The sequence below is a fragment of the Cetorhinus maximus genome, chromosome 1 (assembly GCF_964194155.1).
Source record: "Cetorhinus maximus chromosome 1, sCetMax3.hap1.1, whole genome shotgun sequence".
Taxonomy (NCBI): Eukaryota; Metazoa; Chordata; class Chondrichthyes; order Lamniformes; family Cetorhinidae; genus Cetorhinus; species Cetorhinus maximus.
In genome coordinates, this window is record NC_135879.1 from 11,900,313 (window position 1) to 11,924,235 (window position 23,923).

The following is a 23,923-nucleotide window of genomic DNA, read 5'->3' on the forward strand; positions in this document are numbered from 1 at the left end:
TGTATTGACTCATGTCATTTCAACGGCAGCTTGCCAAATAGTACTCTTTTCAGATTTGATTATATATTTCTGCCTCTTGGGTATGGGAGTGAAATAAGTAGATTCTCTGTAATGTTTCCCTCAAGTAATCTAGCAGTAGTAAATTCCACAAATTCCTGTGGGATCTGTATGACTGCCCATCAGATCTGAGTGAAAATGGAAACCACGTGGCCGCTAAATCTCATTTGTTCATTGGCTGTAGCATAGTTATTAAAAGCTGGTCTTTTTATTCCCACTTTCAGCACCTGCCCTAGTCTATATTATTTGAACTAACTATCACTGTTACATATGTACAGAATTGATTGCCAGAGTAAATTCCAGGGATGAGAGATTACAGTTACAGGGAAGTTGGGGTTATTCTCCTTTGGAATAGAGAAGACTAAGGAAATTTGATAGTGTTCAAATTCTTGAAGAGTAAGTAAAGAGCAACTGTTTCCCTTGCCTGAAGGGTTGATAACCAGAAGGCACCGATTTAAGGTGATTGAAGAACCAGAGGTAACATGCGGAAAAACTGTTTTACACAATGAGTTGTTAGGATTTGGAATAAACTGCCTGATAGGGTGATGGATACAGAGCTAAAAGTAGCCTTAAAAATGAAATTGGATAAATACTTGACAGGGAACAAATTGCAGGGACATGGGGAAAGAGCTGGGGAGGGCGATTAAGTGGATTGCTCTTCGAGGGAGCCGGCGCAGATTTGATGGGCCAAATGGCTTCCTCCTGTGCCCTACGATTCTGTGATTCAATTAGACAGCACACCTTAGCATCGCCATTTCCGATCTTCATTTGGTCTTGCAGTAATCAGTCATTCTGTAGTGTCTTATTACACAGTTGTGTTTTGCACTGTTCTGCCAGATTAGCAATTTTCCACTAATACAGAAAGCACACACTGAACTGGAACATAACAAGATTCAATCTTTTGTTTTGTTGTTGACATCATTTCTAGTTTCAGTAACACTCAAGCTTTTCAGAAGCCAGGAGTAATCTTCCGCATGTACAGGTCGAATACCCTTTATCCGAAGCCCTTGGCTGATTGCATTTTGCATTTCAGATAGTTTTGGTTTTCAGATACTGCGTATAAGTTTACATTATAATAGCCTAAGCCTAGGATAACTATAATCTAAAGTAAATAAAATGGCTAGGAAAGTAAGATGTATCGCTGAATAATAAATACAAGGTACGTGTAATAAGTTTCTTTTTGACATGTTCACCACAAAATTCACAAGGTAAACAGTGCAGACAAACAACTAGACTACCTGTGCTAAAGGTCGATGAGGTTCAAAAAATGTGTGGTTTTTAGATGTGTTCGGTTTTCAGATTTGCTGATAAAGGTTACTCGACCTGTAATTTGTTTTGGTTAATCTCTAATTTAATTTTAAGAACTCTTAGTTTAAATTGTGCTTAGAAACAAACTACCCTGCCACTCGATACACAAATTTTCCTCCCTTTTCTCTTCTGATTGGGTATGATTCCACAGGTTTGGGTTGCTGAAATAGCTGTTCATTTGTTAGTCATCACATTGAATGTAAGTGGGCTGAAAGTACAGCTTTTTACATCACAGCTGAGCCTATTCCTGCCCTTTACGTGCATGCATATATGCTTCAAATCAGGAACCGGGATCCTGGTGAAATATTCCCCACTTATCCCAGGGGCACAAAGACCTTTCCTTCTGCCACCTTGTTGGAGATCCTGCTAACTTGGCACAACTGATTGAGTCAAAGCTATTGTATGAGGCAATTGCTATTCAGACGACATTTTAGAGTACCTTGTGTGTTTAAAAAAACTATGTAAAACGAGTGTTTGCTCTTCGATATCAGGCATAAACTTTGTGTCTTAAATCTGTCATGCAAACATTTTAACCTAATTGCTTTAGAATATCCCTCCTAATTGTACTACCATTGAACGCTGATTATCAGACGCCACTAATTAGAGATGATTTGAAGTTATTAATTTTATGTTGTGCACTGGGGGCCTCTACTGGCAGAAGTCTACAACTGCACTATCAATTATCTTCTCATTTTCTCTGTAAATTTTCTTCCTGTCATCTCGTCAAGGTTTAATTCCAAAGTGCCTTTCTTCATCCATAGACTGTGATAGTGAATGCTGGTGTGCGATTTGACTATGGAGGACTTCTGCTGAGCTTAATTATAATAATGAAGCAAGTTATAATTGCCCCAACTCCACTCTGGGCAATATCTGCTAATTCAATGTAGGCCAGGGACTGAATCTGCCACGTTCCTGGATCCAAATAGTTCACTGGCTGCACCATTAGGATTATGTACTACAATAATTCTTATAAGTAGAAAGATATTCTGCTGATCCTGCCCAATAGTTCCTATATGCACATGAGATGGTGCATCAGCCATTGTCTTACTCTAGTTAGAAGCAGCTTATGTACCAGATGTGTGTTAATATGACAACATAAAGGTTTGGTTCCATGTACCACAATTGGAAAACATTTTATACAGGCACTATTCTAACTATGCACTGTCAGGGCTACATCTAAATCCGTAATTGTAATGCAAAACAAACCCTTGACTTTGCCAGCATCTCTGTATAGAATGTCTGTGTTATGAAACTGACTGTTGACAAAAAAATTTGCATTTCTATAGCGCCTTTTAACATAGAAAAATGTTCCAAGGCATTCCAATAACGAAAACTGATACAAAGTTAGAGTAGGAGATTTTTGGAGGGTGACTTTAAACTTGGTGAAAGAGGCTGTTTTTTAAGGAGGGTTTTCAAAGAGATGGGAGAGGTGGACAGACCGAGTAATTCCAGGGAATTGGACCTAAATGGGTGAATAGTGGATTGAAGGGAGGGAAGATCCCTAAAACTCGAGTGAGAGAGATGGAGAGTTTGGATCGAGGGAATTGTAATGCTAGAGGAAGTTCAGAGATTAGGAGTGGTGAGACGGTGGGTGGATTGAAACACAAGGGCCCAGATTTTCACCATAACGGAGAGGCTGTCTGTCGTGGTGAAAATAGTGGCAATGGCCAAAAATCCTAAGTCCTGCCCCGCTACATGGCGCTTCCTATTTTTGCGGGGCAGGAATGAAGTCAGACTGGGGTTCGCAAGTTTACAGAGGTAGCTGGCCATATAAAACGTCAGCTGCCTCCACTGAAGTGGGATTTCCGGTAGGCCTGAAGTGTAAAACCTGACATGTGCAAATTTGACCAGGTGAGAGCTGGTCTGAACTAGGTGGATTCATTTGGATAGCCAGGGTACCCCTATGGCTATGGTCCCAGGACAACTTTAGGAGAGGAAGGCACCCTTTGGAACTGTGTGTAAAAAGTGCATAAACTCATTGGAACTGTCAAAGATCTGTCAAAGAACTGTCAAAACTCATGGAACTGTCAATGTTGTCAGGGATTTAACACTGCTGGGCTTTAAATTTTAAAAAAGAGCAGAGTTCAGAAAAAGATCAGTGCTTGATATTTTATTCTGCCTGTTATCAGCTATCATTGTAGGATAGGTGCTGTAATGACTGATTTTACAACCTAACATTATTACAGTGGGACGCCTGTTAAGTGAACAGTTTGATTGACAGCTCCGAGTGGTTATGGAATGGACATATTTGTTTTCATAAGAGATTAAGTCCATAAGTGAAATGTTTTTTACATAAGAGATTAGTTGGAGGAATTTCAATATATTGAATATTTTTAAATAAGTTTTTTTTTCAATAGTGATGTCATCAATATGAACATAACTTTGTTTTATGTGAGCATGGATCCTGAGATTTGCCCATGGTAGATTAGTAGGTTAGTTGGCATGAAGGGGATAAGGGAAAAGGGTGGTGCGTGGCTATGTGAGTTGGCACTAAATTGGCGTAGGGACTATAAAGGGCCATGGGGATGAATGGAAGCATGGAGTGGCATAGGTGTTATGAGGGACCATAGGGGTGGGTAGAGGGGCATAGGATGGCATAGGGGTTATGAGGGACCATGGTGGGGGAGGGTGGGAGTATTGGGTGGCATTGATGGGGCATAGGGAGTGTGTGCTGTTGTGAAGGTTGAGAGTAGGAGGGATGTTTTATGTTTTAATCTTTATTTTCTTTAATTTGGAGACAGTGTCGGAGCTCTGTGGCAGCCTCCGTACCCGGCAGCCTTCTCACTTCTTCCCAGGTTACCCTCTCCGTTTCCTATACTAGCCCTCTCCTCTCGGACCGAAAATCCAACATCTGGGCAGCTGTTTTTTAAAGATCTCTGTGCACCTGACCCAGGAGCGAAAATCTGGGCTAAGGATTTAAAATTTGGGACATAGGAGCCAATGTAGGTCAGCAAGGATAGGGTTGATCGATGATCGCGAGTTGATACAAGATTTGATACAGTGCTTTGGATGAGCAGAAATTTAGGGATTGTGGGAGGCCAGCTAGGAGAGGACTGGAGCAATTGAGCCTGGATATGACAAAAGAAGGCACAAAGTTTTCAGCAAATGGGCTAAGGTAGGAATGGACTTGTCCATTTCGACAGGAAGAATAGAAAAGCAGTATACTATTTAAATCAAGTGAGATTGCAAAACCTGGTGGTACAGCAGGATGTATGTTTCCTGGTACCTGAATTTCAAACAAGTTAATATGCAGGTACAGCAAGTGATTAGGAAGGTAAATGGAATGTTGGCGTTAATCGCAAGGGGAATCGAATATAAAAGTAGGGAAGTTCTACTGCAGCTGTACAGGGCTTTGATGTGACCACATCTGGAATACTGGGGACAGTTTTGGTCTCCTTTTATTTAAAAAATTATATAATTAAATAATTGTGTAAGAAGCAGTTCAAAGAAGGTTCACTCGACTCATTCCTGTTATGAAGGGCTTTCCTTATGAAGAAAGGTTGAACAGGTTGGGCCTATACCCATTGGAGTTTACAAGAATGAGAGGCGATCTTATTGAAGTATATGAGATCCTGAGGGAACTTGAAAGGGTGAATACCCCGAGGATGTTTCCTCTTGTGGAGGAGACTAGACCTACGGGACAAAGTTTAAGAATAAGAGGCCTCCCTTTTGAGATGGAGATGGGGAAAAAAGATTTCTCTTCAGGATTGCTAATCTGTGGAACTCTCTTTCCCAGAAAGCAGCAGAGGCTGGGGTCATTGAATTTATTCAAGGCTGAGTTAGGTAGATTCTTCATAGACAAGGGAGTCAAGAGTTATGGAGGGCAGACTGGAAAGTGGATTTGAGGCTCCAACCAGATAGGCTATGATCTGATTGAATGACGGAGCAGGCTAGAAGGGCCGAAGGACCTACGAACAGGAGTAGGCCTATGTTCTTATGGAGGCAGGCAGTGTTACTGAGGTGGAATTGGTAATCTTTGTCATGACGTTGGAAGCTCAGCTCAGCATTGAACAGGATGCCAAGGTTTATGCAATCCGGTTTAGCATCACCAAGAGTGGCTCAATAACATCACTACCGACCGAGCTGGCCAAGTCTTGAAGGACGTAACTGCAAGACTGGGTCTGCGGCAGGTGGTAAGGGAACCAACAAGAGGGAAAAACATACTTGACCTCATCCTCACCAACCTGCCTGCCGCAGATGCATCTGTCCATGACGGTATCGGTAGGAGTGACCACCGCACAGTCCTTGTGGAGACGAAGTCCCGCCTTCACAATGAGGATACCCTGGTTCAATGAAGAGTGCAGGAGGGCATGTCAGGAGCAGCACCAGGCATACCTAAAAATGAGGTGTCAACCTGGTGAAGCTATAACACAGGGCTACTTGCATGCCAAACAGCATAAATAACATGTGATAGACAGAACTAAGCGATCCCACAACCAATGGATCAGATCTAAGCTCTGCAGTCCTGTCACATCCAGTCGTGAATGGTGGTGGACAATTAAACAACTCACTGGAGGTGGAGGCTCTGCAGATATCCCCATCCTCAATGATAGAGGAGCCCAGCACATCAGTGCAAAAGTTAAGGCTGAAGCATTTGCTACAATCTTCAGCCAGAAGTGCTGAGTGGATGATTCGTCACAGCCTCCTCCGGAGGTCCCCAGCATCACAGATGTCAGTCTTCAGTCAATTTGATTCACTCCACGTGATATCAAGAAACAGCTGAAGGCATTCGATAGTGCAGAGGCTGTGGGCCCTGACAGTATTCCGGCAATAGTACTAAAGACTTGTGCTCCAAAACTTGCCATGCCTCTAGCTATTCCAGTACAGCTACAACACTGGCATCTAACCGGCTATGTGGAAAATTGCCAGGTATGTCCTCCACACAAAAAGCAGGACAAATCCAACCCGGCTAACTACCGCCCCATCAGCCTACTCTCGATCATCAGTAAAGTAATGAAAGGGGCCATGAATAGTGCTATCAAGCAGCAGTTGCTTAGCAATAACTTGCTCACTGACACCCAGTTTGGGTTCCGCCAGGGCCACTCAGCTCCTGACCTCATTACAACCTTGGTTCAAACAAGGACAAAAGAGCTGAACTCCCGAGGTGAGGTGAGAGTGACTGCCCTTGACATCAAGGCCGCATTTGACCGAGTGTGGCATCAGGGAGCCCCAGCAAAATTGGAGTCAATGGGAGTCGGGGAAAACTCTCTATTGGTTGGAGTCATATCTAGCACAAAGGAAGATGTTGTGGTTGTTAGAGGTCAGTCATCTCAGCTCCAGGACATCACTGCAGGAGTTCTTCAGGGTAGTGCCCTCAGCCCAACCAGCTTCAGCTGCTTTGGCAATGACCTTCCTTCCAAAATAAGGTCAGAAGTGGGGATGTTCGCCAATGAGTGTACCATGTTCAGCATCATTCACAACTGCTCAGATATTGAAGCAGTCCATGTCCAAATGCAGCAAGACCTGGACAATATCCAGGCTTGGGCTGACAAGTGCCAGACAGTGACCATCTCCAACATGAGAGAATCTAACCATCACCCCTTGACATTCAATGGCATTACCATCACTGAATCTCCCACTATCAACATCCTGGGGGTTACCATTGACCAGAAACTGAACTGGACTAGCCATATAAATACTATGGCTACAAGAGCAGGTCAGAGGCTAGGAATCGTGCAACAAGTAACTCCCCTCCTGACTCCTAAATCCTGTCCACCATCTACAAGGCACAAGTCAGGAGTGTGATGAAATACTCCCCAGTTGCCTGGATGAGTGCAGTTCCCACAGCACTCAAGAAGTTTGACACTGTCCAGGGCAAAGGCAGCCCATTTGATTAGCACCACATCCACACATATTCACTCCCTCCGCCACTGATGCACAGTAGCAGCAGTGTGTACCATCTACAAGATGCACTGCAGGAATTCACCAAGGCTGCTTCGACAGCATCTTCCAAACCCACGACCACCACCATCTAGAAGGACAAGGGCAGCAGATAGATGGGAACAACACCACCTGGAAGTTCCTCTCCATGTCACTCAACATGCTGACTTGGAAATATATCACCATTCCTTCACTGTCGCTGGGTCAAAATCCTGGAACTCCCTTCCTAACAGCACTGTGGGTGTATTTACACCACATGGACTGCAGCTGTTCAAGAAGGCGGCTCACCACCATCTACTCAAGGACAGCTAGAGATGGGCAAAAAATGCTGGCCCAGCCAGCGAAGCCCACATCCCATGAATGATTTTTTAAAATGGCAGGGAGAGTGAAAGAATCAGTGGCACATAAGTTGTTTTCAGAGTAAAAGACCGTGGTATGTTTAATTGCAGCCAGTTAAGGCTCATGCAAGACTGGGTTCTGGACCCAGCACCTAATAATGGGAGAGTTAATCAATGGCTTGAGAGTGTGGAGAGGTGGAGCTGAGTGTTAGTGGTGTAATGTGAATGTTAACCCTGTGTCTGAGAGACAGTATGCAGCTAAGGAAGATGGAGGATCCAAGGATGGATTCTTTAGGGAACTTTAGGGATGACAGTGAAGGGTAGGAAAAAAATTCTGTTGATAGAGTTACTCTGGCTATGATCTGATAGGTAAGAGTGAAAGTAGTCCCACACAGCAAGGCAGTGGAGGAACATGTAAGCAGGAGGATGGTCTGATCAATGGCTTTGAAGGCTGCACTGAGGACCGGAAGAGAGAATGCACCACAGTCAGAGAGAATGTTTTATTTGGAGTTGTGGGAGAATGGCACAGATCTAGGAAGCAACGACACATCCAAGGATCTTGGGGAGGAAAGAGAATTTGGATATGGGCTAGTAAAAGTGGCCTTGTCATCATCTTTCACATCTGGATAACAAATGACAATATAACTGACGAAGAGTTCTGATGAAGAGTCATTTGGACTCGAAACATTAACTGTATCTCTCTCCGCAGATGCTGTCAGACCTGCTGAGTTTTTCCAGGTATTTTTGTTTTTGTGACAATATAACTTGGTCTCTTTCCCTTCTTCTCTCCCTGTGCTCCTCAACATATGACCAAAACACAGGATTTTGCAGTGTGGAAAATGATGTGTGTGAACTTTCATCCTACTGTGGGCACTATATCTGCGGTACCAGTGTATTAAGCTAATCATAAATCAGATTTCTTTTTATGAAAGTCTGTTAGGACTCATTATAGTGCTCCATGTGTGGAATTGAGTGGTAATGGCTGTGACTGTCTCGCCTAAATATTAGACTGTATTTTTTCTTTTGATCTAAAACTTCAAAGCTTGAATTTTGGGCAAATTGAGCTTTTCGGAACAACCATAATTAAACTTTAAAACTTCCGTTATAGATTGTAGTCTAACAACAACCATGCTAAATTGGAACAGGAGTTATTGTAATATCTGGTTGTAACCATTCTTATGTGGCACCTTAGACTGGCATGAGGACAGCCTTCAAACTGGTGTTAACATTGTTGTTAATGAAAGTGGCAGATTCCTATTTGTTTCTGTTTGCTAATGACACTGTTACGGGGGGAAAGAATGTCTTCAGCAGCAGTTTTAGATACCGCATCCTCCACAATTCTTTCACAAATGGGCTAACAAGCAGTTAATTTAAGTTTAGTAACTAACTTTCCTGCCTGTACAAACTGATTACTTTGGGGTCCCTGTTTGGGTCTGTAGCTGTTCTGATAACATGGTTACGGTGATATCCAGGGATGACTTTGTTCACATATATTTTGGACTGATTTGCCAGGTACATGTGCGGAAAAAGTTAGGAGCAGGATGGCAGTTCTGGATCATCATCCAGACCTGTCTGAACAGCTAGTTTCAGTGTAAGTGATTGTAGGTAATGCAGGATGTACATGGGCTGACCCAATAAGATATGTCATCAGAGCACCTCTGGGTAAAGGGAGTATAAAGGAAAATGTTTGCGGGTGAGGAAGATTAGTTCCTAAATTTCTCAATTTAAAGGATTTAAAAGATGAAGTATTTCAAATCTTCCAGGATTTGGTTTGTGTCTAGAAATGTGCGAGGTTATATAATTAATAATCAACCAAGGCAATGGGGCAGCTACTTCACTTCCCCCCTCTTAAAAAATTGCCAATTAAGCTGCTTCAACAATGATTCAACTTTGCAGTACCATTTTGGAACAAAACATTGGGTAGCCCTATTTTAGAAATATTCACAGTACTTTGTCAGAGGGTTGCTGATAAAACTGTGACTGAATGTAAGTGGGAAGGACAACTGGATCTTGCTGTTAATTACTGCTCTCTTCCATCACTAGGCTGGTGCAGAATTTGTTAAGCAGACTCTTCAGAGAATCAGTACCTCGACAGATCCTGCATCGGCAGTGCACAGCACAGACCTAGTCATAGAGGCAATTGTGGAAAATGTTAAGGTTAAACAGGAACTTTTTGAAAAACTGGATAAGATTGCTCCAGAGTAAGTATTTCAATTATATTTTATTCTCCCAGTGAAATAAAGAAAGAATTGCACTTGTATAATGCCCTTCAGGATCTCAAGACATCCCAAAATGTTTTACAGCCAATTAAGTACTTTATTGAAGTGTAGCCACCATTGTAATGTGGTATAGTGAGTGCTCCATTATCGGAGGTGCTGTCTTTTGGATAAGATCTTAAACCAAGGCCCAATCTGCCCTTGGGTGAATGTAAAAGATCCCGTAGCAGTATGTGAAGAGCAGCAGGGGAATTCTCCCCAGTGACCTAGCCAACATTTATTCCTTAATCAGCTTGGCTGAAAAAAACAGATTATCGGGTCATTATTTCATTGTTATTTGTGGGACCTTGCTGTGTGCAAATTGGCAAAGGACAGTACCCACAATTGTGCAGCACTTAGACAGTAGTGGCCAGGAGTTTCAGCGCAGATTATTTGCTCAAGCCTCTCTCATAAACAATACTGGTTCTTTTGTGGAATACCTGGTGTATTTTGCTAAATAGACACTGATGGAACCACAGAGGATATTGAAAAAGGGACTTTCCAGTTTGCCATTTTTATTTGTTAGTCAACTGGTAATAACTTGTAAGTTCTAGGATATTTCCCCAGTATTTTCCAAATCAGCTCATTATTGTTATACAGTAGAGTTATGCTGATAATCCTTTGTTCAATAATTCTTAATTATTTGTAAGTGCAGACACATCAAAGTGAAGTTAATATATTGGGCCACATTGACTTGCATTTTATGATGCTGAATTGATACTTTTTGGAAATGGAAAACCTAGTGAATTTTGAAGAAATACAGGAAGCGATTAAATGTGTAACAGTAGTTTTAAAATTTGGTTTGAATAGTAAATGAAAAGCAGTAATCTTCCGTGCAAGTATTTGTTGTTTTGAAGGAGTAATTCAGTTTTCTTCGTTATCCTAATAGGAAAACAATTTTTGTTAGTAACACTTCATCACTGCCAATCACTGAAATAGCAAATGCTACAACCAGACAGGATCGATTTGGTGGGCTGCATTTTTTCAACCCTGTACCCATGATGAAACTAGTGGAGGTATGTTTTCTTTGTTTTTTTAATTACCAGCAGAGAGAATGGACTGGATTTTAAAAAAAAAAGACTAGGATAAAGTTATTCCCAGCTATCTTTTGTTAAATTGAGACAGGGAATCCTTTTTTAATCAAAATATCACAGCTAAATATTTACCTATGTCACTTGTGCTACATCGAGACTACAACACAGAAACAGGCCATTCAGCCCCAAGGTCTGTGCTGACATTTTATCCTCCACACAAGCCCCCTGCTACCCCTCTTCATCTAACAGCATAACCCTCTTTCTTTCTCCCTCATATGCTTATCTAGCTTCTCCTTAAATGCTATTTGTCTCAATTATCCTTGTGCTAGCGCATTCCATATTCTGGCCAGTTACTGAGTGAAGAAATTTTTCCTTCATTGCCTAGTGGATTTATTAGTAGCTTGCATTTAGGCTGTCTAATTTGGACACCCGGTACATATGGGAACATTTTCTTTACACCTATTCAAACTCTCTCAGAATTCTAAATACCTATATTAGGTCACCCCTCAGCTTTCTCTTTTCCAGAGAAAAGAGCCCCAACCTGTTTAGCCTTTCCTGTTAGCTATATCCTCTCAGTTCTAGTATCAGCCTTGTGAATCATTTTTGCACCTTCTCTAACACCTCTCTATTCTTTTTATAGAGAAAAGGAGTTCAAAACTGTACACAGAGCTCCCAAGTGTGGTCTAACCAAGGCTGGATAAGACTTCAGACCTTTTGCCAATTGGAGTTGCTACCCTTAACCTGCAATCTCTGTTTTCTGTTTTCTAGTGACTACATGTTCTTTCTCCTCAATTATACTCCCCTTGTAGAATATTCAGAATATTTAGTTTGTTAAAACTCTGATGACTGAGGAAGGAATCTCTGCTGTTTAAGACACAAATACATTCTGGAAGTGTTTGGTTCCCCCCAAAAAATATAGGAGGATTCTTGTGAGAACCATTCTTTGTTAAAAATTGATTCTGAGGACCACATCAAATATCCACAACATTTTCCTCCTCCTCTTCCTCTTATTTCCAAAAACAGAACATCTAACTGGCACATATTATTTAGTATTGAACATCAGAACTGTTTGTTTAAAGCTTCAGTTTAACACAGAGATTTACGGCACAGAAACATATCATTTGGCCTAACTGGTCCATACTGGATTCCTCTAACCCTAATGCATATCTTACTATTCCTTTTTCCCTTGTGTGTTTGTCCAGCTTCCCTTTCATGTGTCTATACTGTTCATCTCAACTTCTTACGGTGGTGAATACCTCATTGTAACCACTCAGTAAAAAAGGTTCCCCTGAATTCCCTATTGTATTTATTAATGCCTATCTTATATTTATGACCACAGGTTTTTGATCTCAGAGAAGTGGAAACATCGTCTCTACATTTAATCTAAATCCTTAAGACTTCTATCAGGTCACTCCTTCCCCTTCTCTTTTCTAGAGATAAGAGCTCAACCCATTCAACCTTTTTCGCAAGGATAATTCATTCACCCTTTTCTTGCTTACTGCATTTTCTTGATTTTATTTTGTATGGTTCCTCTACCTATTCCTCTCACATTGCCTTACTTAGGTGTCACCTTTTTGCATCCTATTTCTGTTCATAATCACTCTGGAATAGAGACTTAATGAGCCACACTTCTACTTGTGAAACAATGTGCAGTTGAATTTAACAGTGTTATCAGTTTTTAAACAGTATTACTTTGGTATGTTTAGTTTTTTTAACACTTTAAATGGTCTCAAATTTAATTGCTTTTGCTGAAAAAAAATGATTTTGTATTAATTGACTCTAGAAAATGTTTGGGATGTCGATCCTTAAGTGGATACTTTGTTAATAATGAATATATTCTTTTAATGGGGAATTTTTGTCTTTTTTAATCTTTTTGTAGGTGGTTCAGATTCCAGTGACCAGCCAGCAGACATTTGAAGCACTGATGAATTTCAGCAAAGCTTTGGGAAAAAAGCCTGTGGCTTGTAAGGTAGGTTACTGCCTGCAATAGCTACCTTTTTTCTTCATAATGGACTCTGTCCAGGTAGTGCAGTCGTTCAGAGACTGGGCACTTCACCTCTGGTATCTGGTTCAAATCCAGCCCAGCCTGTTACAATGAAAGCTTCCTCTGTCTACTGCCTGTAAGAGTTGTATGGAAAATCAGATTGAGCAGCCTTAGCGTAATTCGTAGGTCATTGGTTCTCAGTGCAAAGCTATCCTTAAATTGTTAACCTTGCCTCAGAGGTCACAGCATCACCGATGAGTTTTTAGACCTGACAACTTTGAGCAAAAGGTGTTAAGAATGTAAGTGCTTACAAATCATGAGATATTGTTACATCCTAATCCTGGAGGGAGGGCGTTGAGGGTGTGGCTGGGAAAATCAGCTCTGTGACACATTCCCGCTGTCAGGGGTAGGCTGGGGTTAGGATCAGCTGCCTGTTCCACGGAGGTGGGCAGCCAACTAACAATGTTAAGGCCCCAATCCGGGACAATTTTGCGGACCCCAACCTGTCTCTACGTTTTGAGCACATGACTTTCTCTGACTTTTTTAGTTATATAGTCCCAAGTGGAGAATGCAAAATTTTCACTTGCTCATGAAAATGATTCTGTATTTCATAGTTCTTGGTTGAGTATTTCAGTTTGTGCAATGTATAATTTAGATTTATCGCCACTCCTTGACTGTCTCTGGGTCAAAATTCTGGAACCCTCCTCCTTAACAGCACTGTGGATGTACCCGCAGTGGTTCAAAAAGTTGGTGCACCACCACCTTCTCAAGGGCAATTAGGGATGATCAGCAAACACTGGCCTTGCCAGTGATACTCACATCCCATGAAAGAAAGAAAAGTTTATCAATTTAATGAGACACTTTTAAGCGTGAAAGGAGCTTTAATATTGATTCAGGATTTTATTTAACTTGCTTTATCTCTATAGGATACCCCTGGATTTATTGTGAACCGTCTTCTTGTGCCTTACTTGATGGAAGCCGTCCGGCTACATGAGAGAGGTATTTAAAATTTAAAGGTATTTAAAATCTAGGTTTTGGAAAACTAATTTCAAATGAAATCCTTTTTCCCAAAATGAGAAAAGCATTGTCTGTTTTTCTCCACCTGCATAGTAAGAACGTTGTATGTTTTAATTTAACACAGGTGGTGAAGTGTTGCACGCTGTGTAGCTAACATCTACCAAAATGTGCTCCTCTCCAGGCTGGTAGTAGTGACTTTAAAGCACAATTAAACTAGAATTCAGTTCCTATACATAGGATCCCACAAGATCCTTAAATTTTGACTTTAGAACCTCATTAGAGATGTTGCACTATCTCTGATATTGTGACCTTTCAGGATTGCTTATATTTCTGCTTCCCCCCAGCCCACTGACAAAGCATTTCTCTGCCCTCATGTATTTTTGCAATTTAAACTGAACCACTCCTATAGCAGTGAGGCGTAAGGCAGTAAAAAGATTAGCCCTGTGTTTAAATGTTTTATTAGACTGGCTCAACAAAAACTTTGCAAAGGTTTTTTTTTATATAGATTTCAATTTCTGCCTCCATTATTGCTGATCCTTAATCTTAAGCTTTGATAAAAAGGAACATGGAATCCTTGCCACTTGATAGAAATAGTTTGCTTTTCTAGAATTTTGCTAAAATGTTCTTCATCCTTTCGATTCTTTTTCCTTTCAAGCTATTTGTAGTTTGATTTTTATCTTGAAAGTAAAAAAATCATCACTATTCAGTTATTTCTTTGTTACCCAGTCAATAGGGAACAGGGTTGTCAGTCAAGTCCTGTCTTGGGTGAGTGAGATTTTTTCCAAGAGCAAAGGTGCAACTGCAATTTGTGTCATCTAGAGAGGGGAAGACGTATGAGACTTGGGTTCAGACAGAAAATACTTTGGAAGACAGGAAGATAAACTGAAAAATAGGGAAAGATGAGGGAAATTTTCAGCTTGACCGTTGAACTAAGGAGAAACTGAGTGAAAAATGGTTCTGAGTTCTTTTACATGCAATGAAGAGATTTGAGATCAATTAAATAAAAGATTGTTGGGTGAGGAGGGACACACAGTATTAGGGACAATCCTAATTTTACATGGCTGTAGAAGATAAGCTATCTTACATCTGTACACTGTAATGATGGCATAGCTATTAATTATGGCTTATGTAAATTGTGGGACAGAGGAAATAGATAGAAATGGTCAAATACTACTCCTGCTTTCAAATACTATTGAGAAACTCTGGAATATAACACTCTGGTATCTACAGTAACTATTTTCAACTTTGAGCGTCACATCTCTGAAGGATATATTGGCCTTGAAGGGGTTGCAGTGCTTATTCACTGGAATAATGCCAGGACTAAAAAGGTTAAACTATGAGGACAAGCTGTATAGATTATTGAATATTAGAAGATTAATTGAGGTGTATAAGATGATTAAAGAGTGTGGTAGAGTTGGTAGAGAGAAACTATTTCCTCTAATGAGGAAGTCCGGAACAAGGGAGCACAACATTAAAGTTTGAGCTAGGCTGTTTCAGGGTGCTGTCAGGAAGCACTTCACACAAAAGGGTAGTGAAAACCTAGAACACTTTCCCTCCAAAAAAACTTTTAAGGCTGGGTTAATTGAAAATTTCCAAATTGAGATTGCTAGATTTTTGTTATGTAAGAGCAACGAGGGATATGGAATCAAGGCAGGTAAATGGAGTTGAGATGCAGGTCAGCCATGATCTAATTGAATGGCAGAAGAGGCGCAAGGAACTTGAATGGCCTATTCTTGTTCCTACAACATATAATGGAGGGTATTTCAGTGCTACATTCAAGGCCTCAGTAGGTTGCATCATTTTATTTCCTAGACTCTCAACCTAAGCAAATATTTCTTCAAAAAATGTTGCCAGGCCAGTTACTCATTAATGTTACCAGTGAAAGATAATTTTTTTTCAGTCATTAGCTCATTAAGGTAAAATGTTTTCATGCATTGGTTGCTGTCTCCAGAGATAAATCTTCCCACAAAACAAACTCTAGGCTTCTCTTGCGTTTAAGCCTTGTGTGTGAAAGAAAAACCTATGTAGTGTTGTTCTATTTAGTTGAGAGTGCTGATGATCATATCCCTTTGGCTTTGATATTCTGTTGCTGGGCATTTGTGAGAGATCAAAGCAATGGGTTGTAATCAGCAGTAACCCTGTGACCTTAATAGTGTTTTACCTCGCTGTGGAAAATAATAACGAGCAAGCTTTGACCAAAATAATGCATCTTTAATGGTTCCAGAATACTCTGGATCTTGTGCTGTTTTATATTCTGAATTAATACAAGACAAGACAAGACATAGGAGCAGAAATTAGGCCATTCGGCCCATCGAGTCTGCTCCGCCATTCAATCATGGCTGATAAGTTTCTCAACCCCATTCACCCGCCTTCTCCCCGTAACCTTTGATCCCCATACCAGTCAAGAACCTATCTCTCTCGGTCTTAAATACACTCAATGACCTGGCCTCCAAAGCCTTCTGTGGCAATGAATTCCATAGATTCGCCACTCTCTGGCTAAAGAAATTTCTCCTCATCTCTGTTCTAAAAGGTCTTCCCTTTACTCTGAGGCTGTGCCCTCAGGTCCTAGTCTCCCCTACTAATGGAAACATCTTCCCCACGTCCACTCTATCCAGGCCTTTCAGTATTCTGTAAGTTTCAATCAGATCCCCCCTCATCCTTCTAAACTCCATCAAGTATAGACCCAGAGTCCTCAAACGTTTCTCATATGTTAAGCCTTTCATTCCTGGGATCATTCTCGTGAACCTCCTCTGGACCCTCTCCAGGGCCAGAACATCCTGAGATACGGGGCCCAAAATTGCTCACAATATTCTAAATGTGATCTGACCAGAGCCTTATAAAGCCTCAGCAGCACATCCCTGCTTTTATATTCTAGTCCTCTCGAAATAAATGCCAACATTGCATTTGCCTTCCTAACTACCGACTCAACCTGCAAGTTAACCTTAAGAGAATCCTGGACCAGGACTCCCAAGTCCCTTTGCACTCCAGATTTCTGAATTCTCTCCCCATTTAGAAAATAGTCTATGCCTCTATTCTTCCTGCCAAAGTGCATGACCTCATACTTCCCCACGTTGTATTCCATCTGCCACTTCTTTGCCCATTCTCCTAACCTGTCCAAATCCTTCTGCAGCCTCCCCGCCTCCTCAATACTACCTGTCCCTCCACCTATCCTTGTATCATCTGCAAACTTAGCCAGGCTGCCCTCAGTTCCTTCATCTAGATCATTAATGTATAAAGTGAAAAGTTGTGGTCCCAACACTGACCCCTGCAGAACTCCACTAGTCACCGGCCGCCATCCTGAGAAGGACCCCCTTATCTCCACTCTCTGCCTCCTGCCAGACAGCCAATCTTCTATCCTTGCTAGTACCTTGCCTCTAACACCAAGGGCTCTTATCTTACTGAGCAGCCTCCTGTGTGGCACCTTGTCAAAGGCCTTCTGGAAGTCCAAGTAGATAACATCCATTGGCTCTCCTTTGTTTAACCTACTCGTTACCTCCTCAAAGAATTCTAACAGCTTTGTCAGGCATGACCTCCCCTTGATGAAACCATGCTGACTTTGCCCTGACTTAATTTGCTGACTTAATACAATTGACCTCCTTGTGTCTACAAAGATGCAAAAACAATCTTTCCATTGGCATACTTTGCATAAGAATGTGATGAATTTTATATTTCACTTTTTCTCATTATATCTTTTTACAGTTTATTTCTTGAAGTAGCAGTTTATTGGGTTTCTTTTACTTAAAAATATGGATGTTTTTCCAAGGTCATGGATCAAAGGAAGACATTGATGTGGCAATGAAGCTGGGTGCAGGATATCCTATGGGTCCTTTCGAGTTATTGGATTATGTTGGACTTGACACTAGCAAGTTTATTATTGATGGTATGTAGAGGGAAATTTGTCATTACTTTGTCTATAATTTAATATAATTTAGCTATTTTTTAAAGTAAGATCCCTGCATTAGTCTCTCCATGGCTATATATTATGATTTTTGTCCACACTTGACCTCTCTTTGACCTTAGTCTAGGCCTTAAACTAGGGAAATGCTGAAGAGTGGTGATAGGCACCCGTGGTACCAGGTGGATGAGAAGTGGGACAAAGTTAGGCAGGCAAGCGATTGGGGAAGTTATTGAGAGGAGAGCTCTGTCAAAGTGTGGCTCTGTCAAAGTGTGAACATCTAAGCCAGCACAACACAAGACACAGACAACTGTCTGCATAGTTGACTGCTGTTTCTAGCTCTGAACTGGTATTGAATCACTTGCAGGAGGTGCTTTCCATGCCTTGCAAAGAGGACTTTCCGGTTATGAGATAGATGACAGGTGGTTAACCACTAGCTGCTGTTTGACTCTTGGATCAGTTTTATAGATGCAGAGACAGAGGATGACTATGAACATGGCTATAATGCAGTCAAGTAAGTACCCAGGTTAAAAAACATGAAAATTGCACCTAGCCCTTTAATATGGCAATTGCAATACATCGTCAACTGGCTATCTTTGTCAACCTTATGTTGAGAGGTGAGCCTTAAGGGGTGGTGGGGGGGGGGTGGAAAGCACTTCTTTCATCTTAATTGACAGTTTGATTTTTTTTCCCTTGTTTGAGAAAAGTTTGTTTAGTTGTTCTAGCTCCTCCTGCATGAAAAATTATACATTTTGTCCAGAAAAGTTAACTTTAATCATATATAGGCTAAATCTAGTGTGATTTGAGTGTCCTTTCATTTTTTTTTGTTGAAGATACAATGTTCCAAGTACTAAGTACAATTCTTATGGTAATTTACTATGGAAACTGACCAGAAATCCTGATGCAAATATTGCACTTTTGCAGCAACACCACAAAGGTTGTTAGAAACAGGTTCAGCTGCACTCTGTTTTAGTGAGAGAACACGTGCAAGAAACTTCATTGTCTGAGCTTTGGCAGGATCCTAAATTAACCAGGCCGCTCTTATCCAATCCTGACAGCACATTAGTGGTGATGCTCACACATCTGCAGCTAATTTTTCAGTCCCATTTTTGATCTCTATCTAACTTCACTAAGGGGTTAGCTATCGCGTTAAATGTAAGAATGATTGTTAACCTTTTTGTTGTCTAACCTGTTGTGTATAAGTAAGGATGATCCTCGTGTGTATTTGTAATGTATTTTAATCTTTCATACAAATATGACCAACCAACTGCTTATTTGCATCATTAAAAGAGTATTTTAAAATTAGCGGACTGTTGGAGCACTGTGCTTTAACCTGTTTGACTTGGAAGACTTTTTGCGATTTTTGTCAATAGTATCAAACATTTTGTGTCTCCATTCATTTCAGGAGATGACCATGCAAGTAACCTTTTTGCCCAAACATGCTCCATTACTGCAATCGTGAGACATACAGCAGCCTGAATGGGATCTCAGATTTTCTTTCCAAGCCTGTGTGGAGGCAGCTAGGTTTCTCTTACATGTAACCCCATGCTTGAATGGCAGTGATTACAAGCTTAGAGGCAGCAGGGAGCACACATTTCTTTCCCATTGTCATCAACACTACATTTTCATGCTTCAATGCACCATGCACCTTTGAATCACTTCTTCCTGAAGGACCTCCATTATTGATATAAAGTGACATTCATAATTTCTGATGTGCAGGGTGTATCATCATGTAAGGTCGGATGACCTGAGGATCTGGGAATTAGCTTAACCAATGTTTTATTGGTCTGATTTAGGTCTTATGGTACCTAACTGTGGTCTGTTAAATAATTTATTACAATCCGTATTGAACTGCTCTGGGTAGGCTTGAAGTTGCTATTGCTTTTAAAGATCTTGACTTGAAACCTACCAAACATTATTCTGTTCTATTACAATAAAGAATACAGTGAAAGGAAATGAGCAGTAGGTGGTGCTATGGTAAAGCATGAATTCTTTTGATAAAGTAAATCCCTCTAGGAGTGTTCTACATTCGCAGTCATCAGTCAGACCTTTTATATTCTGGTTCCGAAGAAGAGTCATTTTGGACTCACAATGTTAACTGTTTCTCTCTCCACAGATGCTGCCAGACCTGTTGAGTTTTTCCAGCATTTTCTGTTTCTATTTCATATTCCCAGCATCCACAGTATTTTGCTTTTATATTCTGGAATGCTTAAAGTTAATAGATTATGAATATTGGATAATATGGCAAACTTGGACTCAAAGACTGTATGCCAGCCTTGGTAAAAAGATCTTCATTTCCATTAATTCCTGTAATAAGACAACATACTGAACCACTTTTGAAAAAAGGAGGAAGAGGACTTGGTTCTGTTAAGGAAAGTAGATGTATGCTGAAATTCCTGCGCATCTTACAGCTTTCAATGGTAAACCTTGCATTAGATGATCTCCTAAGTACTGAATTTTTACAACTTTGACATTTTTTCATTTATTTTCCAATCGAGCCCAGTGAATAAGCTGAAGATTCCATTCGGATTGGGACCTCTTCAGTGTTGCTGGTTAATCTTCTTGCAATTGCTGTTTTTTCAAAATTTCCATTTCTCTCCACCTTAGTGCTGGTTTTGGTGCCACTGGTTCTGACTTCAGGTGTTGGATGACTCCAGAATGGCTTCCAGGACAGTCTGACGATGGCCCCTGCTATAGTAAATGCATTTTTTTCAGGATGCTTACACCCCTCGGTTTATAGTATTGTTCACCTGGAGCAGAGAAGGAGCATGTGTGACTGAAAAAGTTGAGTTTCCAAGTGCTTAAAACCCTGAAAATTGTTACCCAATATAAAATACAGCAGAGAGATTTGGAAACGAGAGGGGTGCTTTAAACACGAGAACTGTCCCGAGACTTTCCTTCACCATTGAAGAGTTGTAGTTGCATAAAGCAATGTAGTGACAAAGTTACATGTATCAGAAGTGGGATATAAGATCAAGTTCATGATTTCCACATGGTGATTTAACCTCTGTGCCACAGTGGCTCAATGATTAAAAATCATTGAAGCCACATTTCCCCCTCAACAACATGTGTAACATAGAAAAGTGAACCAAAATGCTTCACAGAGGTAAATACAACAGGCTACAGAGGAAACTGGAGGCCTGGGAGTAGGTAAATTGTGTCAGGAAGAAAGCTAAGAGCATGTGATTTTGCATAGATTAAAAGCCTATTAATACTGTAAACTGTGAAATAGTATTCTAACCAAACTGTTGAAATGCCATAAATGTAGAAATGCTAATTTATGTTAGATACCTGCATCTGCCAATTACGCATTGCTTCAACTGACAAATACCGGTAAATATTCACGCCTTATTGCTCAGCTGTCCCCTTGTTCCTGAATGAAATTATATTCTGTTTTGGGGAAGGGGGTAATATATATTCATATATTCATCTCATAATGAAGTACCTTGCAATTAAGACTGTGGATTTATGTAGGTTGACCACTGTGAGCGCTAATTGGAATTGTGTCCTGCTGTCATGATACTAACTGGATTCCAGCCATCAACACCCAAATCAAGGAAACCACGCACACGCCAGAAGAATTTTTAGTTAAATAGGCCTGTTGTATTTGCTTCTGTGAAGCATTTTGTTTCATTGTTTCTATGTGACAGATGTTGTATAAATGCAAATTGTTGAGGGGAAAGTGAGGCTTCAATGATTTTCAATCATCGACCTATTATGGCACAAGAGGTTAAATCACCATGTGTTATGTCTTGAAATATTTTAGCTCCTGATTTAGTCTGTTAGTGCAGCTTGCACAGACTGGAGCAACTTTCAAGAATTTCTTGGGCTGCATTTTATGCCCCCGGCCTGCTGGGCGTGTTTTCGGTGGCAGGGTGGGTAGCACATGTAAAATATGCCGGGTGGCTAGCCCACTGTCTTCCTGCCCACCCTCGGACCTGTTCCCCATAAAACCGTAGGTGGAGAACTGGGTAGGTACTTTTTATTAACCCAGCTGGTTAAAAGGCATGAAGAGTGGGTGCACATCGGGCACCCATCCCTTCCCAAGATGTTACCCCCCTCCTTTACCTCCCCACTTTGTCACGTCCTGCCTGGCCACTAAAACCCCCCACCCTTGTTATGCTTCCTAATCCCTCCCGTCCAAAACCCCGGACTTACCTCGCTCCGGAAGCCATGTCCTACTTGCAGTCCCAGCAGCACTACTACCAAGTTCTGGCACTGCTGAGAATGCCAGAGTTGCTGGCCATTCAGATTGGTAGGCAGATCTCAAGGGCGGGACTTCTTGCCTGTCATGAAAGTATAATAATTTTCATAATATTGTGATTTATTGTAAGGGTAAGTTAATAGTGGGGTTTGGGTTAGTTTCTCTGTGTGTAGGTGTGTATGTGTGGGTTTTAATTGAATTGCAGACAGCTAGTCTGGAGCTTTTGAGTTATCAAAAGAGAAGCTAGGTTTGAAATGCAAAATACGTAAACACGTCTGAAGTTTTAGAATGTGAGGTGTGAAGAACATTTGCATTTTTAGATAAACCAGAGTTGTGAATTTCAGAGATGATAAGGTGTTACACGTAACCAACAGAGGTTAAACCAAACAGTATGTTTATTTTTTCCGAAGATTACGGATAATATGAGTACTATAGAAGATTTATATTATGGAAAAAATAAAGTTGCAAAGGCATATTGGAACAATGGAATTTACATTAAAAAGGGAGAAACATGTATAAAGGAGATGAGGTTATGCTAAAGGGGAAGGCATTTTAAGATCCAACAATTGTAAAAAGCCTCCAGCTTCTATGCATCAAGCTGCTGCCTACAGGAATGGAAGCTAAGAAAACTTATTGTGAATTTCCCTGGCCAGGGTATTGTGTGCTTTGCCTGGGTCTGTTGCAGTCTATCTTGTTCTACTATTGACTTAACGGAGGTGTTACTAGGAGCTAGATTAATTAGGAGATTTAGGAGTTTTAATGGTAGTAATTTGTAGACCTATGTATGTGCTTAAAATATTTTCTTCTTTTAATAAATGTTTAATTTAGTTTTGTTAAAAAAAAAAGACCCCTAAGTCTCTGCAGTCTTATTACTACTGAATTCAAGGCATGCATCTCGAAATAAAGTAAAAATTGCCAACAGTTGTGGCAGCTGTTTCAAGTTTCCCTCTGAGATTTGAACAGCTCAGCATTTACCATCCACTGTGCCATAACACTGACTGAGGGGCAGAAGTCCAACCCTCACCTCCTGAAGGCTGCCTGGAGCATGTTATTCTTGCTCCTTGACCTTGTTTAACATTGGTTTGGCTAGGGGGGGGTGCGGGGGCAAGCAGTATGCACCCCCCCTCCTTTCCCTCGTAAAATTCAACCCCTTGTGTTTTTTCCCTTCCCTTGACCACACTAAAAAGGAAGTGATTTTAACCATGTCCTTTCGCTAACTGCAAGCATTTTTCCTCCTTAGGATGGCACGAGACGGATCCAAACAACCCCTTGTTTAACCCTAGCGCTCTGTTAAATAAACTGGTGGATGAAGGAAAGCTGGGTAAAAAGACTGGTGAAGGCTTCTACAAATATTCCTAGAAGGCGAGTTGTTTTGATGCTGCAATTTTTTTCCAACACTAAATCATGCAAGCTGTCAGACTGTTGCCTTGGTGCTTGAGACTTCTGCTCTTGCACTTAATTGATACCGTACACTGTAATATTAATGTGTTTGCAAACTGGATAATGCTGACCCAGCCTGATACAGTGATTGTGGTATGTAATCTGTAAAACAAGGTTAATTTTTTTGATTAATTGCTTCTAGGCATAGAGGTGCCTTAAAAATTATTAAACATACAAAGATATCTTTGTTCTATCTATTGATGCACTTGAAATGATCTTAGCTTTCAGTTTGTAAAATCCTTTTCATTGAGTTAATAAAATGCCTCTTGAATTGTATAACTCAGATTCCATTTATATTTGCTTTATTATTTTACTTACTTTGTATGTTGCCTAACCCTTGTGATTTATTTAGTGCCCAAGTGAAAAAAAATGACAGATAACCCTGCCCCACCCCTGATTTATTTTTTGCCAATGCCAGCCATCACTGTAAACTGCTTATCCCTGTCCCCCACCCCGAACTCCAACCACAAGTTCACACAAGTTCACTGAGACCATCCATTGTGCTGCCTCT

General features: G+C 40.8%; 1 protein-coding gene across 1 annotated transcript in view; it reads left to right on the forward strand.

The window, feature by feature from the left end:
• The window catches only part of hadh (hydroxyacyl-CoA dehydrogenase), a 44,689-nt gene extending 20,998 nt beyond the window's left edge, over positions 1–23,691 (forward strand). Inside the window, exons 3-8 of the mRNA XM_078532425.1 lie at positions 9,627–9,784; positions 10,728–10,854; positions 12,752–12,841; positions 13,783–13,855; positions 17,637–17,753; positions 23,213–23,691. Coding sequence (XP_078388551.1) covers positions 9,627–9,784; positions 10,728–10,854; positions 12,752–12,841; positions 13,783–13,855; positions 17,637–17,753; positions 23,213–23,331 — 684 coding nt within the window. The 3' untranslated portion in view covers positions 23,332–23,691. The remainder of the gene's footprint in view (positions 1–9,626; positions 9,785–10,727; positions 10,855–12,751; positions 12,842–13,782; positions 13,856–17,636; positions 17,754–23,212) is intronic.
• Positions 23,692–23,923: the final 232 nt, after the last annotated feature.